General features: G+C 35.6%; 1 protein-coding gene across 2 annotated transcripts in view; it reads right to left on the bottom strand.

The window, feature by feature from the left end:
* Positions 1-655: 655 nt before the first annotated feature.
* Chsy (Chondroitin sulfate synthase) overlaps positions 656-16,262 on the bottom strand; it is a 141,891-nt gene continuing 126,284 nt past the window's right edge. For both annotated transcript variants that reach the window (XM_072539663.1, XM_072539664.1), the window contains exons 5-9: positions 14,001-14,181; positions 13,780-13,937; positions 8,249-8,450; positions 4,246-4,857; positions 656-1,081 (exon numbers count right to left, since the gene is read on the bottom strand). In XM_072539663.1, coding sequence (XP_072395764.1) covers positions 747-1,081; positions 4,246-4,857; positions 8,249-8,450; positions 13,780-13,937; positions 14,001-14,181 — 1,488 coding nt within the window. In that variant the 3' untranslated portion in view covers positions 656-746. The remainder of the gene's footprint in view (positions 1,082-4,245; positions 4,858-8,248; positions 8,451-13,779; positions 13,938-14,000; positions 14,182-16,262) is intronic.

Raw genomic sequence — 16,262 nt, 5'->3', positions numbered from 1 at the left:
GATGAGGGGACATACAAGATGATTGTTTCCTGTTATTGCTATATATTATGTATTTTGTAATTAAGAGATTTCTTTGTCTCTCGAAAAAAGACAAGATGGCGTCCTATTAGGCCAATTTTTTATTACTTTTTTTCTTTATTTTATTTATTCAGTGTTTCTGATTTAACTATAGTAGCTATCATCTCCTAATTTTAATTCTTCCCAATTTTTCTTTTGTTTATGCGCTAGTAAGAATGATCCAAAGAACCACGCCTATAACTCTTCCGATTCTGAGCAACGAGGTCTACAACGAAAGAAATGGAGGATATGATAGCATCCACCTTATAGTCCTGATTTGTCACCCTGCGATTTTCACATCTTTGGACCACTGAAAAAGACGTTAAAAGGTAATCGTTTTCAGTCGGACAAAGAAGTACAAAATGCCGCCAAAGAATTCTTTGAGCAATAGCCACAAGAATTCTTATAATTATATAAATAAATATTTTCTGGACCAAAGATGGATTTCAATCGAACAAGCCTCTTATTAATTAATAAAGATGGCAATCACAGACTTCTTTAACCTCAGTTTTAAAACGACACTATCGAGTTTCTAACGCTTTTTAGATTTTGTGAAATTATCTACGGTATCCATTGATAATGGTTTGAATAAAACACATGTACATAAATTATTTATGGCGATCAATAACAAAAGTGTTGTTGTGTATGGCAAAGTTTTGTTTACTTATCGCTATCATTACAAGCAAGTGCTACCTAAACAAATCTTTATATTTCAAAAATAGTTTTTGTAAAGTTTGTAGCGATCCTAGAGTATTAGCTTTAGTTCCTAAACACATAATCTTCTGCTCAGTATCTAACTGATCATCGCACTTTTCCGAATGAAAGATGTGGATTAGCCCAGGGTCAACACTTCTCACTATTTTTAAGTCGGATTTGATGACGTTATCGTATAAATTAACATCTTCTGCTCCCCAACCAGAAATCTTCAGATCGAAACCACCTAGATGAATGTAATCACTTTTGTAGATGCTAACAATTCCAAATCCGAATTGTCTCCAGAATCCATAGTAATCATCAAAGGAACCTAAAAAAAAATTAAGTAGGTTATGTAATTAATTTAATAAACGATACGTTATGTTAAACTTATATGCATAGATACACACAACTAAACGTATAAGGAATCATCTGATATTTCTTATTATTTCAAGTCAATTTAAAAAAAAAACAACACACGAGGTCAAACAATATTTATTTTATAGCTATTTTATCACCAATACATAAAAATGAAAGAAAATAATAAATTCTTGAAATAACAAATTAAAACTATTTGTTTTAGCATAAAAAATTTCAATGTAAAACGAATAATGTTTAAATTGTTTTTACTGATTTATGTTTTTTTAGTAGTCAGTGTTACCATCCCTAGACGTCAAGATGGAATTCGCGTAGGCATGTTGCCAAATTGCCAAAATTTTGTTGTGGTAGGTTGTTCTATTCTTCAAGAGTAGCTTGTACTATCTGTATAGCGTTTTGAAGACTATCCCTGCGAGCTCTATTTATTCTTTTATGCATATCCCACAAATGCTCTATAGGGTTAACGTCAAGGAAGTCTGTAGGCACTCTGCTGGTATGTGCAGGTGCATTACCATCCATGAAAATTAAATTTTCTTACACTGTAAGAAAGTATTTTCTTACACTGTAAGCACCTCTTCAGTGCCTAACTACAGGCTCTAGAACCAAATCAAAATTCCTGTGAGCTGTTAAAGATGGTTGGATGGAAATTAAAGGAGTTTTTTCACCGATCGTGCTGCCTGCCCCTCCTGCTTTATATCTATGAACGGATTTGGCAGTTTTTCTTCCACTGCACCTCTCCAGAGCCCAACTACAGGCTCTAGAAACAAATCAACATTCTTGTGAGCTGATAAAGCTGATTGGATCAAAAGTAAAGGAGTTTTTTTCACCGATCGTACTGCCTGCCCTCCTGCTGTATATCTGTGAACGGATTCGGCAGTTTTTCCTTCACTGCACCTCTCCAGAGCCCAACTACAGGCTCTAGGGTTGAGTTTACCGAAAGTACAAGCTGAATATAGCCGCAAATGTCAAAAATATTTCGGTTTGGCAGTGTTGGCATGTTTTTATATTGCATAATGTTGTATGCTTCAAATATAAAGAGATAAAGCTTTAAAAAAGTAGATTTTGATTATACTATTTTATGAATTCTGCAATTTTTAATTTATATGAAGCAATAACGAGTAAATATTTGTCTCTTTCGAGATTAATTGCAAACATCTGTTGTAATCTGGCAACTGATGATTTGACGATTGCCAAATCTATCCCCTAATCTATCAAAGGGTAATTGCTAAAAAAGTTCTAATAATTCACCGGTGGTACTGCCTACCCCTCCTGCTTTATATCTGTGAACGGATTTGGCAGTTTTCTCCCACTGCACCTCTCCAGAGCCTAACTACAGGCTCTAGAACCAAATCAAAATTCCTGTTAGCTGTTAAAGCTGGTTGAATGGAAATTAAAGGAGTTTTTTCACCGATCGTACTGCCTGCCCCTCCTGCTTTATATCTGTGAACGGATTTGGCAGTTTTTCTTCCACTGTACCTCTCCAGAGCCCAACTACAGGCTCTAAAACCAAATCAACATTCCTGTTAGCCATTAAAGCTGGTTGGATGGAAATTAAAGAAGTTTTTTCACCGATCGTACTGCCTCCGTAGAATATGACACCTCATGCTTTATACCTGTGAACGGATTTCGGAAAAGTTTCTGCGGTCAGGTAAATGAAAATTATTAAGTTCTCAGGAAGAACCTCGTTGTCGGCACCAATTTTGGAGCCATTACAAGAGGGATATGGTTTCGTTCGACTACGGGATCTCAATCTGCCTACTAACCTCACTCGTGACGTACCAGTATCTTGTTCTCCAGAAATACGAAAACCGTCAAAGGGCACTGAGGTCTCAACTTGCCTACTCCTCAGTGTCGAGTGACAAGTCGACAAGGGAACAAATTAAATCAGTCGTAGGCGTGTCAAGCGATAGCAAAGGAAAAGATGAAGACCAGACAACAATTATTAACAGATAATAGATACTTTAAAAAACAAGAATATATAGTAAGTTGAGGGAAACTTACAGTTCTGTGTAGAAAGAAAAAGAGATATCATAATGGGTTAAAACTAAAAGAGATAGAAGAAAAGTTCAAAAACAAAGAGGTGAGATAGTTCTACCAAAAAGTTAAGAAGATTTGAAAAAGTTACCAAAAGTCACTGGAGTTATATGAAAGGCAAAGACGAAAATTTAATTAGTGATCTTTGGTAGGAGACAAGAACCAACAACGAATTAATGGCTTTGTGGAAAGAACCTACCACCACCACGTTCGTCAAGTCGTAAAGGATCAGACGATTGGGACATGTAGAAAAAATGGTAGCGAACAGAATTCCTAAACTGGTTACGACCAGGAAACTAATCGGTCGCAGAATAAGAGATAGGCCAAGAACGAAGTGGATTATTAAAGTGGAGGAAGATCTTAAGTTACGAACTTTTTGGCGGTTATTTAAAACATGAGTGCGTGTTTTACTTAGAAGAAAAACTGGACCCTTATTCCACTCTATTGTTTCTTAGCTGTAGATTCATTGCCGACTTTGGCATCGATATTCCTTAGAACTAAGACTACCAAAGAGAAGAAGAAGAAGAGGTTGTGTTGGGGGAAAGTATGACAAGGGCTATAGAAGCCTCTAGGGTGAAAAGAATGGGATGAAAGAAGGCTGCCAAGACTTTTGAAGTACCCAAGACCACCAGCAAAAGCAGCTTCTGTTAGGGCAGGAAGGCCTACTGTCTTGCCTCCTGAATTGGAGGAACAGTTGGTTAAGTATTGTTTGGTCATATAATCTACATTTTTGGGTTTGACTAGGTGAGACTTTCGGCGGATGGCCTATCAACTGCTGAAAGGAATGGCATAACGCACCCTTTTGTTAAACACAACATGGCAGGTAAAGCGTGGCTAGAACTATTCGTAAAAAGGTATAAGGGCCGACTTTCAATTCCTAAGCCAACAAGAACCTCATTTGCAAGAGCTGTAGATAATGTTAGTTTAGTTTTTTTTAATTGGAATTCAAACTACTGTAGTATAAATGTTATTAAGTAAAAACCAATTGGGGGTCCGAATTTGCCTTCCTCTATGTGTTATGAAATCTTGCACGTAATATGTGATTTTCATTTTAGATTATAACAAAATAATGATAAAACTTACTATTTTTTGGACACATCCATATAGTTTCATTGTAGGACTCCTTTAATAACTGCGGATTGTACAAACTATATACTACGGGGAAATACACCTTCTTATTCTGGACAGTATTTCTTCTAATTCGCTGAAGACTCTCTCTGTCGAATACCATATCTACATCTATAAATAACATCAAATTGTCGTCTTGAAGTTCATCTACACCTAACTGCAACGCCCTTCCCCTAGAGAAATCTTCCTCAGAAGTAATGACTTTAATTACCCGATACGGATAGCTCAGCGTTAAATAGCTAACTAATTCCAAACTTCTTTGGTAATCTTGAGCATTTTCTTTATTTTTGTAAAGTACTATGTATAAGTTGGTAGACTCTTGTTCTTTTAAACATACTTCTTCGTATAACTGAATAAATCGCTTAAATATCGTATAACGACCGCTTAAAGGTAAAATGAAATTAATGTAACGTTCTTCCGGACTATAGTAATTTAGAAGAGGATGTAGCTTTTCGTTTATTTTCGAAAATATGTGATTGACTATCTGCTTGTGTACTGGTAACGAGTCTGAGCTGACTAGATTTTGGTTGGTATGTTCGAAGTCGTCTAGTTCCCTAATGTGAATGCCTAAAACATAATCGAGAAAAAATATTTTACAATTATCAACATTTTCGTAATAAATGTATGGGGAATGAACATGGGAAAGAAATAAAAACTATTATATACATACAACAAAGCCAAATCTGAATGCCTATCTTGAGTCATTGTCGTTCTCAACCACGTTGAAATAGACAAAATAATCGATACTTTAAAGAGTTGATATAGGTTGGGATATGTTTTTTCTGAGTCAATTAAGTTTTTTTTATATATTCATGACAGTTTCGTTAGATTGTAAAATACAATTTTTTGAAACGGTCATTTCTGCTCTTAAGGCAAAAGTGTTGATATTTAAAATTTTGCTATATTGTTCAATGAATTTCTCTTAATCCTCAAAATCTAACTAAAAAAAATGATCTACTCAATTGGCAAACGCCATACTTTCTGGTGAGATCCTTTTGTTCAAAAACTCTCTTACAGTATCAATAATTCGGTAAAATATGTTTGCCCTGCAGTACTCAATGACTCCTACGTTAGCTCTGGAGTATGTGGCGTCATCAAACCCAATCCTACGGTTGTTTCGGTGACGAAGTTAACGAGCTTGCTACTGGCTTGCTTTTTTCTTTTGGATGACGGAATTTCCAATGAAATTTGGTATTGTGGGGCAAAGTTCGATATTTTTGTATGAAGATGGGTATAATATTGTTCATTTCTCATTCCATCTTATGAAGTCATAACACTTTTAATAACCTTAACTGCTTTTCCCAGAGTTGCACCTTTCTCCTGGAGGCTCTTTGATAATATATTTAAAATGTTTAGTACCTCGTCCAATACAAAAAGATGAATTATAAATGATAGTTGTTTAATGCTAGATAATATTCCATCTACTCTATAACGCTTTATCATAAATTCTAGATCAAAAGAATCTTGAGCTAGGATGACTTGGTCATCCGCAAAGTTCAGGGAGAACAGTACGTCATTTCCTATGGGGATCCCCATTCCCTGGCAGGGGTTTTTCCAATTTTGGAGGGCTATCTCAATATATAAATTAAACAGTAAGGGTGACATATTGCATCCTTGGTTTAGTCCTTTAGTTACTTTTATTGGCTCTGATAGTCTATATCCGATTTTTAGGTAAGTAGTGTTATCCCAGTATACTTCCGTGATTATTCCTAAAAGGTATAAACTAATGTCGAGTTGTTGTTAAGCTTGCCACAATTTAAGTCTTGGAACTGTATCATACGCCTTTTCTAGGTCGATGAAGTTATCAGTGCAAGATCAAAGATCAAAAATTCAAACGTCAATAAACTTATTTTAACCTTCAATTACGACTTATTTCCATTAAAATAGTAATTAGATCTTATCTCTGTCGTTAGCTCGGTTGGTGTTTCTCTTCTTTTTCTTTCTTTTTTATGACTGCTTTGATGTAATTGTGAACACTATTCCATCCCTCCGTATTTCCCGTCATTTTCACGATCATCTCTCTTACAGTCACAGGGTTCATACCTATTTCTTTATACATTCTGTTTCTTTCCACTGTACATCTATTACACTCCAGCATTGTGTGAGTAGCAATGTCGGAATATTCGCAGTATAGGTATTTATCTGTATCTGTCTTTCTGAACTCATCAAGATACGCCCTAAAACAGACAATCTACCCAGTCCCTTAGGCTCGGGATCAGCATCTTTGTCCACTGAGCAACATCTTCCTTGTTGTTCCACTCTTCTTGCCATCTTTCCATTGATCTTTCCCTTTCTTCTTTTTTTTATAGCTGTTATAGCTGTATGCTTTCTTCTCCCATAGAGATGTCTCCTTTCTACTGCTAACACATGCAGAGGAATACAACCCGTGATAGTCCACAAGGCCGCCGCAGATACAGTCCTGTAGGCGCATGCTACTCGCAACAGACTTGTTCTGTCTACTTTTTCATAAGCCAAATATTAGGTATTGATATCTAAATATAATGAAAATTATTATGAATTATTGTGTATTAATACAATAATACAATAATTATTGTGTTCTACTTATTTAAAGTGGTAATTTAATTATTCAATCAGCGTTTTGGATTTTTTGTATTATGTGTGAAAGACATAAGGTACATTTTCCTACTATTCTTTATATATTGTTTACTTTATATGCCCTGGGGAGGGTTTTAACCCCCAAACCCCCCCCCTGGGTGCGCCACAGGCTAAGCAGTGCGTGTAAATTGCAGCAGGAGAAGACCATTTGTATTGCGTGGCATCACCCCAGCTCCGTCATAGGATTGACCTACCATCTGCAAGTCGCTAAGATTAAGCTCTTTTAATTTTTACAATTGTTCATTTTTGAAAGAACGAGCTTCATCCCACATGATTTGAAAAGGTTCCGGATTGTCTAATGTCAAGTATATTTCTTAAAGATTCCCGTGACAAGAGGGCAATAATTTCATTTTGTATTTGGCTACTGGTATAGTTTTTATGCGAATTATGTAGAATTTTAAAGTCCTTGTTTGCTATTAGGACACATATTTCCTTAAAGTTTCCTTTATTTAATGAACTTTCACTTTCTATAGCTTATATCTGCCAACATTCTCAAGTAATTCCTATTTTTCTCTGTCTGGGTTCTATAAGCTTGTGAAAAATGAGATAAAATATTTCCGCTTTTTATTGTATTTTTATAGTTATGCCATTTACTGAAACTTTCAATGTGATGCCAAGATGCACCATGTCCTTTAAATTTTTCGCCAGTTTTTTTTCCAGTTATGGAATATAACTATTCTAAAAGCTTCTTCATCCATAGCAGCTCCAAAATGACGACAAGAATAGCACGAAATGGAATCTGTTTTGACGCTGTATTCCAATCAATCAAAATCTTTATAATAGTTTGCGCTGAACAACCTTTTTTTATTACCAAACATAGTATCTTGTATACTCAAGTCAGAAGCGTCTATTTTCACTTGGTGCGTGGTTGATTTTGGTTGAATATTCTGATCCAGATCCTTGTTTGTACCGGGCTGCTGTTCAGGCTGACTATTCTCATCCTCTTCCCCTTGAACCTGTGTGCCTTGAACCCGTGTTGGTTAAACACTAAACGCGCAGGATTGTATTCCGATGGCTATAGTATAGGCGATTGGTACGTTGGTTTTTTTATTGTTTCTTTTTTACATTATTGTATGAATTTGCAATTTTTCTATTAGAATATTTCAAGGGGAACCGCAGGGCCATTAGGGGGACCAGGCCCACCCTGGCCCCCTCCTAGCTACGCCAATGGAGATATAATATCTTTCATAAAGATAGGTAGGCTGAGATTGGTTGGACAATTTTCTTTTGGGCGCTAAACATACATGTGGGATATACAAAAAAGATCGTACACATTACGTATGATATAGATTAAGAGGTCAAAAACTCCTTTCAAATCTACAATCAAACGTATTTTACGTACCTGTAAATGTCTGCTGCACATACGCGTGACGTCTAACTTGAACTGTCATTTTGTGTCCTCGGTATTTTCTATACACTAATAACATGTCTAGTATTAGATCTACTCCATAGACTGGATCCAACCTCCAGTATCCATACAAAATTTCCTTAAAATCTATGACTCTTCCTCTCTGCTTAGAATACGAATTAATCAGTTCCATAATCTAAAATAAGTAGATAATTGAATCCTTTAACTAACCTAACCTAATTTTTTATGTATGGTGGAATAAAGTGTATTATTGGTAGAATAAGAGAGAGCCTATACCCCTCATATATCTTTTACATAGAACCTTCAAATATCTGTATAAGATTTTTACATGAAATCAATGATTTTTTCACAGATAGACTGGTGTATTATTGTTACAAAAAAACTATGTTTTATTGAAAGTTAACCTTTTTTTGCTTCCTTTTAATTGAAAGAGTTGAGGTTTTACAGGAAGAAGTATTCCCGAAAATTAAATGAATAAATATGGAAACTTTTAGTTACTTTTACGTGTTTGTTTAAATATTTTTCGGTCGACCATCCATTTATGATCAATTTTAACACCCTCAAAATCATTGATTAATGACCCCTATTAATGAATGATTTTCTATTAATGAACGATTTTATTATAGGAAACACAACATACTCGTACATTGCTTGCATAAATTAATTAAACGCTCTGTGATTGGCAGTGACCTGTGGTGTAGGCAACCAAACATATACCTATTTAACTCGACGATTCCCACTAAAAAATTATTCTATCTATCTATTATACTATCTGTCATTGTATGTCATTATTTACTTTAATGTTTAAAATTCTGTGTATTTGAAAAATCAAAGGATGGATATTGACGAAGAGTTTAATTTAACTCCACCAGAATTTAACTTCTTCTATCACAGAATTTACAGAGGTCCAAGAAGACTTAAATATAAATTTGTCAAAATGCTACACAACAGATAATCATTTATCAATATCTTCCTTTAATTTCAGTAATTGCACCATTTCGAATATTAATGTTTACTATAATAAAACTACCACTAAGGAAACTTTGAATAAAGCCGATACTGAAAGCCAAAGCTGAAAAAATTGTTGTTTATCGTTAAGTAAATAAATAATTAAACTAAGATATCTTTATTTCCGAAAAGTACGGTCGACGGAAAAGTTTTGTAACGAACTCGTGAATTAAAATGGCGATTAACAATTGAGATATTTTAACGCGTGAGCTAAGCGAGCCCTTATTAATACACTTGTTGGTTAAATAACTATAAATTTTGGATCATGTGAACGGCTTATACTTTAGATGAACTCAATTGTCACTTGACCCATTTATCCACCAATCTCATCAATTATCCAAGAACAAATCACAGGTAATGCGTGGAATTAAGAATAATGTGGGACCGACGAGATAGGTTCATCGTTTATCTAATAGTTTTTTTGTCACAGCAGCTGTTAATAAAGTAGACACTCTCATAATAATTGCTACGATAATAAGAAAATGGCACTTTAAGATTATGAGAACGAAACTTTACATCGTGCTTTACATAACGTAGTCTAAAATCTGTTTTTATTTTTACAGTCAATATTCGGTTAACTAAAACGGTTATCTAAAATCTGCTTTTTGTTTACTTCTTCAAAATATCCATCGTTTTTAAAAATAATTCTTACACGTGTGAACCTTACCTACTTATGTAGTTTAAAATTTGTTTTTCAAATTTATTTTTAGCTTCAAATTTGAATATTGCCCTTGAATGATAATAACTATTGGGACTAGGAGAAACAGAATTTACATTTTTGTAAATTACTGCAATTCTACCGGGACGAACATGTTTGAATCGAGGGCTTAACAGAGTTTTTATTTTATACTGAGTTTTAAAAAAAATATAAGACTCTTCTCAGTCCGTTATCTTACGCAAAGATTGTGATTGGCCTTTCAACTCTATTTTGAGCTTTGTGAGATGATTCCGGAAGAGAGAGTCCTGTGAATTTTTTAGTTTGGTCAGACCACCGTGAAGGATATCTGCCTCTTGATCTTCTGCCTTCGATTCTACATTCGACGTTCAGTCTTTCCATGTCCTCTTGCATTCTAGTTATATGACCAAAGTACCTCAGAACATTTTTTTTATTGTTGTTGTATTTCTGGTATTAATATTTAGTTTTTGAAGCACAGACCCATTTGTACGGTGTGCTGTCCATGCAATTACGCAAATCCACATGTCCGAAGATCAAACCGGTCCCACTTTGCTATTGAAGGGTCACTATCTGACCCCCAGGCTTCTCCTCCACCTCTCCTCATCGTATGATTTACGTGAGGAGGCTTATGATCTGAGCGGTACTTTGGGTGCACTGGGTAATGGAACCCCCTCTGTTTTTCTTGATTGTGGTTAAGCCATGTATCTGTAGGGGTAGCACACATATCGGCTTTTCTTAGCAGTTAATCTGACATGACTACGGGACTGAGGTGAGAAAAAAAAAGAGCGTATTCCGAATGGAGAGCCATCAATCTAAGTTGATGTCTTTCTCTCCGAAATATGTGTGTGTTCTGTTACTCAGCCTCCGATTTGGCAAAATAAATCTTGATCTTCTCGCCGGCTGAGCACCCGAAAGGTCTGACCATCGAGCCCATGCCTGTCGCATATGAATTCGATGTTCAGTTTTCGTGACTGAGGCAGTGGCGGCTGGTGTGGTAAAATTTTGGCTAGGCCAAGCCAGCAAAGTACATATAGCTATGTGTAATCAGTGGCGGATCCAGAGGGAGGGGTCATGGGGTCATGACCATCCCCCTCCCGTTAAACATATTTAAAAACCCACTTATCCTATTGGTGGTAATATTAAAAGTGACCTTCCCAAAAAAATTTCTGTAGCCGCCAGTGTGTGTAATACATTTTTTTTGTGTGAGACTTGCAATTGTGTTGTTTGTTTCTAAGGTTTGTTTAAAAATATGTTACAATTATAGATTATGTTACATATATTTTTATCATAATTTAAAATGAAATTTATATTACAATTCGATAATTACGTTACAAGTGACAACGATGATGGCCGTAGGCCCGATCGTCTGGTGCCTAAACAGCAAGCATAAAGACGACAATATAAATCGTTGTCCGGCAAGCTGCTCAACTTCAAACGCTTTTTGTACGGGGATCTTATGTGAGCTGGGTCGGCCACTTCCGATCGGGCCTATTAATGATATTTAAAACGCCTGAATGCGATTCGATGCTTTCTGTGGTAATATAATAACATCGTTGTTTTAACGGACGCTAATATATTGAGTGATTTAGTACATTTAAAAGTTATTTACATGCATTAACATAATTTTTGAATATATGTTTTTCAATTTTAAAGCTCTTAAAATTATTGGGTAGGCCCGGCCTATCCTGCCTACCCCCAAAAACCGCCACTGGACTGAGGTCTTTCCGACCTGTCTTAGTGGCCTATGCCTAAGCGGCTGTATAAAAGGTCTGACGGACCTTTTATACTTTGTTGTAATGCAATGGGTAATTACTTTGTTCTAAAATATTTTATACTTTTCTCGGTTTTTTGTAATTATATTGTGGGCTAGATAATTAAATTGCCCTGTCAGACTAAACACAAAACTTCTTTTGTGCGATATAGGTTATACACAACACTTATTTCGTCAATTTATTGATTCGTTCGTTAACATATCGCAGGAATTAAAGGACAAATCAAGGACATATGACTAACATTAAACATTTCAAGTGGCAGCTAATTGTACACATACTTATTCGTGACAAGCCGACCAATGGACCTATATTATACAGTGTGTACAAAAATTAACGTAATTTTCTAATATTTCAATTACTGATAGGTTTACAAAAAAGTTTTTATTGGAAGTTATTTTATATAAATCAAATAAACTAGAAATATACCGGGTGCACCATTACTCAAAAATAACATCAAGGTATATTTTTTTAATAGTCCCCTTCTTCTTTAATCCAGGGATTAGGCATTTATTGCCTGTTTCTGCATCAAACTTCGCTCCATGTTTTCAAGAGGCGACCTCTTTCTTAGCACATTAAAGAAAGAAAATTCAAAGTCACTCAAAGGAGAATGGAGCGATGCGTACTAGGTATAACAAAGAAAGATCGAAAAAGAATAGAATGGATCAGACAGAAAACCAAGGTCTCTGATGTAATCCACATAATTAAATCTTTAGAAATGGAAGTTGGCGGGACATTTAGCGAGAAGAACTGACAATAGATGGTCCACTAGAATTACACTATAGTATCCAAAAGTCAGCATTGAACACTGGGCGGTGGAAGAAGCTCTAGTCAATAGTAGCATAGATTCAAGATACCGACAACTGATACATGATATTTACCAAAACGCAACCATGATCGTAATTCTGGACGACAAATTAATAACGGATAATATAAAAGTTAAACGAGGAGTCCAACAAGGCGATATAATTTCACCTAAACACTCGAAGATATAATAAAATCAACAGATTGGGAAAACAGAGGAATATGTATTAACGGAATGTACCTAAATCACCTTAGATATGCGGATGATATACTCCTGATCTCCTCGGAACGACAAGAACTAGAATTAATGCTGAATGAACTTCATGAAAAATCACTGCAAAAAGGCCTAAAAATTAACTTCAACAAAACAAAAGTAATGACAAACACGGAAGACCAACAGGCAATAAAAATACATACAGAAAAAATAGAACAGGTAAATGAGTATATCTATCTAGGACAAGCAATCAGAGCTAACAGAGAAAATCAAACAGCCGAAATATCGAGACGAGTAAGAATGGGATGGGCAGCGTTCGGCAAACTTTCTTACGTTCTAAAAGATCAAAAAATCCCTCTATACTTACGAAGCAAGGTATATAACTCCTGTATAATACCGGTGCTCACCTACGGAGCACAGACATGGACATTTACACAGGCCAATTTGGATAGGATAAGGAAGGCACAAAGAGCGATGGAGAGACAAATGTTGGGTATATCACTTAAAGATAGAAAACGTAACCAGTGGATCAGAACCAGAACAAAGACAGTAGACGCGATAGAACAAGCAGCAAAACTGAAATGGAAATGGGCTGGACACAATGAACGTCTCCAAGACGGACGATGGAACAATGCCATCGGAAAGTGGCGTCCATACAATGCAAAGAGATCAAGAGGCAGACCACAGATGAGGTGGAAAGATGACATCAGGAAACAAGGAGGTCCCACATGGCAGAGAACAGCTCAAGATAGGGAAAGATGGAGAGAACTGGGGGAGACCTACATCCAACAATGGAAGGATAGAGAATAGGTTCAAAAAAAAATCCAAAAGTCGTCACGAGACGAAGAAGACGTCCAAATTTAGAATGTGACTATTATATAAGGAAACAAGTCAGTACATGACACAAAAAAGCGAATATTAGACAAGCGTGAGCAGAAATGAAGAACGACTATATAAGAGAGCCTGTAACATAATCGGTAGTATATGCTGAGAATGATAATGATGATGATGAATATGTATATAAATTATTTACCTCTCTAACTACATCACTTAAACCTTCTTTCATGGACGAACCTATTCTTTTCCTAGGATTTAAATCTCTATGAGTATATAGCGTTTTGGAGACAAGCTCCCATTCTAAAACATCTTCTAATGAGTTTGGAGTATATCTGTTTAACCCAGCTGGCACACCTAAAAAAGAAAATTAAAAAACGGGTAGATACTTTAGATAATTCACGTCTAGTGGTCATTTACCTAAAATGCTAGTATCTCCTAAGTACCCGTCTGAACCTCGCTTATTAGGAAAAAGTGGCAAATTTTTGGCAAGATCGGCAGAGTGTACACTGCTGGCACGGTATCCCATTTCCTGCATAGATGATGCGATGTCTCGATGCAGTTGAATGGTTTCTTGTTCTAACTTTTGAATTTTCAGTCCCTGAAACCAAAAAATTAACTAAATGAACAAAAAATGATAACATCATTAATATATATTCCGAAAATTATAATATTATTTTCTGAAATTTCATTAGAGATTAAAGGAAACACAAACTAATCATTTATGTATTAAGGGTAATAGGTATATGTTACTACAAGTAGAAGCCAGCCCTATTAATATAAACATCATCCAAGTACATATATGCTCACACTGCAAAAAAAAAGGAGGAAGAAGCAATTGAGTTCTATCAGAACATCAACAGTATCATACAGAAAATTCTTCGACTGGAAGTTCTCATCATTATGGGCGATTTTAATGCCAAGATTGGAGCTGCAGATAAGACACAGTACATTGGAGCACATGGACTTGGAGTCAGAAACGAGAGAGGAGACCTCCTAGAAAAATTCGCAGAAGACTCAGAACTAGTTGTCACCAACACACTCTTCCAATTACCATCGCCCAAGCTGTACACGTGGAAATCCCCTAAAGACAGATCCGGGAGAATTATTAGGAATCAAATAGACTTATTCTTCTTAGAGCGCCGTCTCCCCACGGAGGTTGACAAACGAGCAAGTGACTGCAATTATTAGAGACGAATCAAACGAAGAACAAACGATCAAACATATTACAGAAATAGTGCAAAATGTAAAGGATAAACACTTAAAGACAGATAGATTAATGAAGAAAAAATCATGACAGATGAGCTCCTGAAACTAATGGACGAGGAAAGAGAAGCCAAAAATGACCCAGACAAATATAAAACCATAAACATATTAATAAGAACGAAAATCAGAGAAGCGAAAGAAAAAGAAGCAGGGGAAAGATACGAAGAAATTGAGACTTTGCAGTCAAAGTACGATAGTCACAATGTACATAACTAGGAAAGTTAAAGAACTCCCAGGGGGACTAAGACGAAGGCAGAAAGGAAATATAACTGATTCTGACGGAAACATCATCTTGAACAAACAGAGTAAAATCAGAGATAACACCTTTCAGCTAGAAGAAAAGGTAAATGATGGACCAAGAATATTACAGCAGGAAGTTTATTCCTCAATAACACAGTTAAAGGACGGCAAAGCAGCAGGCCCTGAAAATATACAAGCAGAACTACTCAAACTAATGGACAATGAATCAATAGCAATAATCGCAAAGATATTCAACGACATATACAACTCTGGAGAAATACCATCAGAATGGCTGAAAGATTACCGTACTATAAGCCTCATAGTCATCTAAAATTGTTCCTAAAGATAATTCATAAGAGAATCTACAAGCTGTGTGAAAGCCAAATCTCCCACCTTTACTTTACTACCTATATTTACCACCTTTTCCAGCCCTTGGACATTTACCCCCATTTACATGAGCGATCACCCGCCGCTCATGTAACAAGTTGCTATGCGACTGATCCAGGGTTAACGAAGGTTATAAAATAAATGTTAAATAATTAAGGTGTTAATATTACGTTAATACAAAAGACTACTATAGACAAAAGTTTCTACTATTAATTAAGTTCGCTTGGATAATCGTGTTTATGCAAAATTTTTCGCATATTGTCTTATTGTTTTGTTATCCTTAATTCATCTTCAAGGTTAGTTCGGTGTATTTATCAGCGATGAATAAACGACTAATTTTAAGTAGCCCAAGACACAAAAATCGCAAATAGATTTAAATGGGGATCTTCCAAGTTACACAAATGGTTTGATTCTTCTGATCCATCGTTCTCAATAAATATTATCTAGAAAATATCGAACAATTCTTCCAAAGCGATCACCCTTTATGTAACAGCTACGATAACTTTAAAGGCTCAAATATATTATCATGTTCTGCTTATGTGTTATGTCTTTTTATAACGTCGACAATAAAATTTGCATGATTTGTTACGAGTGCTGCTCGGAATGCTAAATTATGATGTGCTAAATCTATATAATTGGAACAAATACTATTTAGTCATGAAATCTTTACTTTACTTCCACCACATTTGACAATTTAAGAATTTTGTCAGTGACATTTTTGGTATAACGAAGAAAAGCTTTCGTATGATGAGGATCTGAGTCTTTGAGTTGAGATTGAATGGGAGATTG

Source organism: Diabrotica undecimpunctata, chromosome 8 (assembly GCF_040954645.1).
Source record: "Diabrotica undecimpunctata isolate CICGRU chromosome 8, icDiaUnde3, whole genome shotgun sequence".
NCBI lineage: Eukaryota > Metazoa > Arthropoda > Insecta > Coleoptera > Chrysomelidae > Diabrotica > Diabrotica undecimpunctata.
This window is presented reverse-complemented; position numbering and strand designations above follow the sequence as displayed.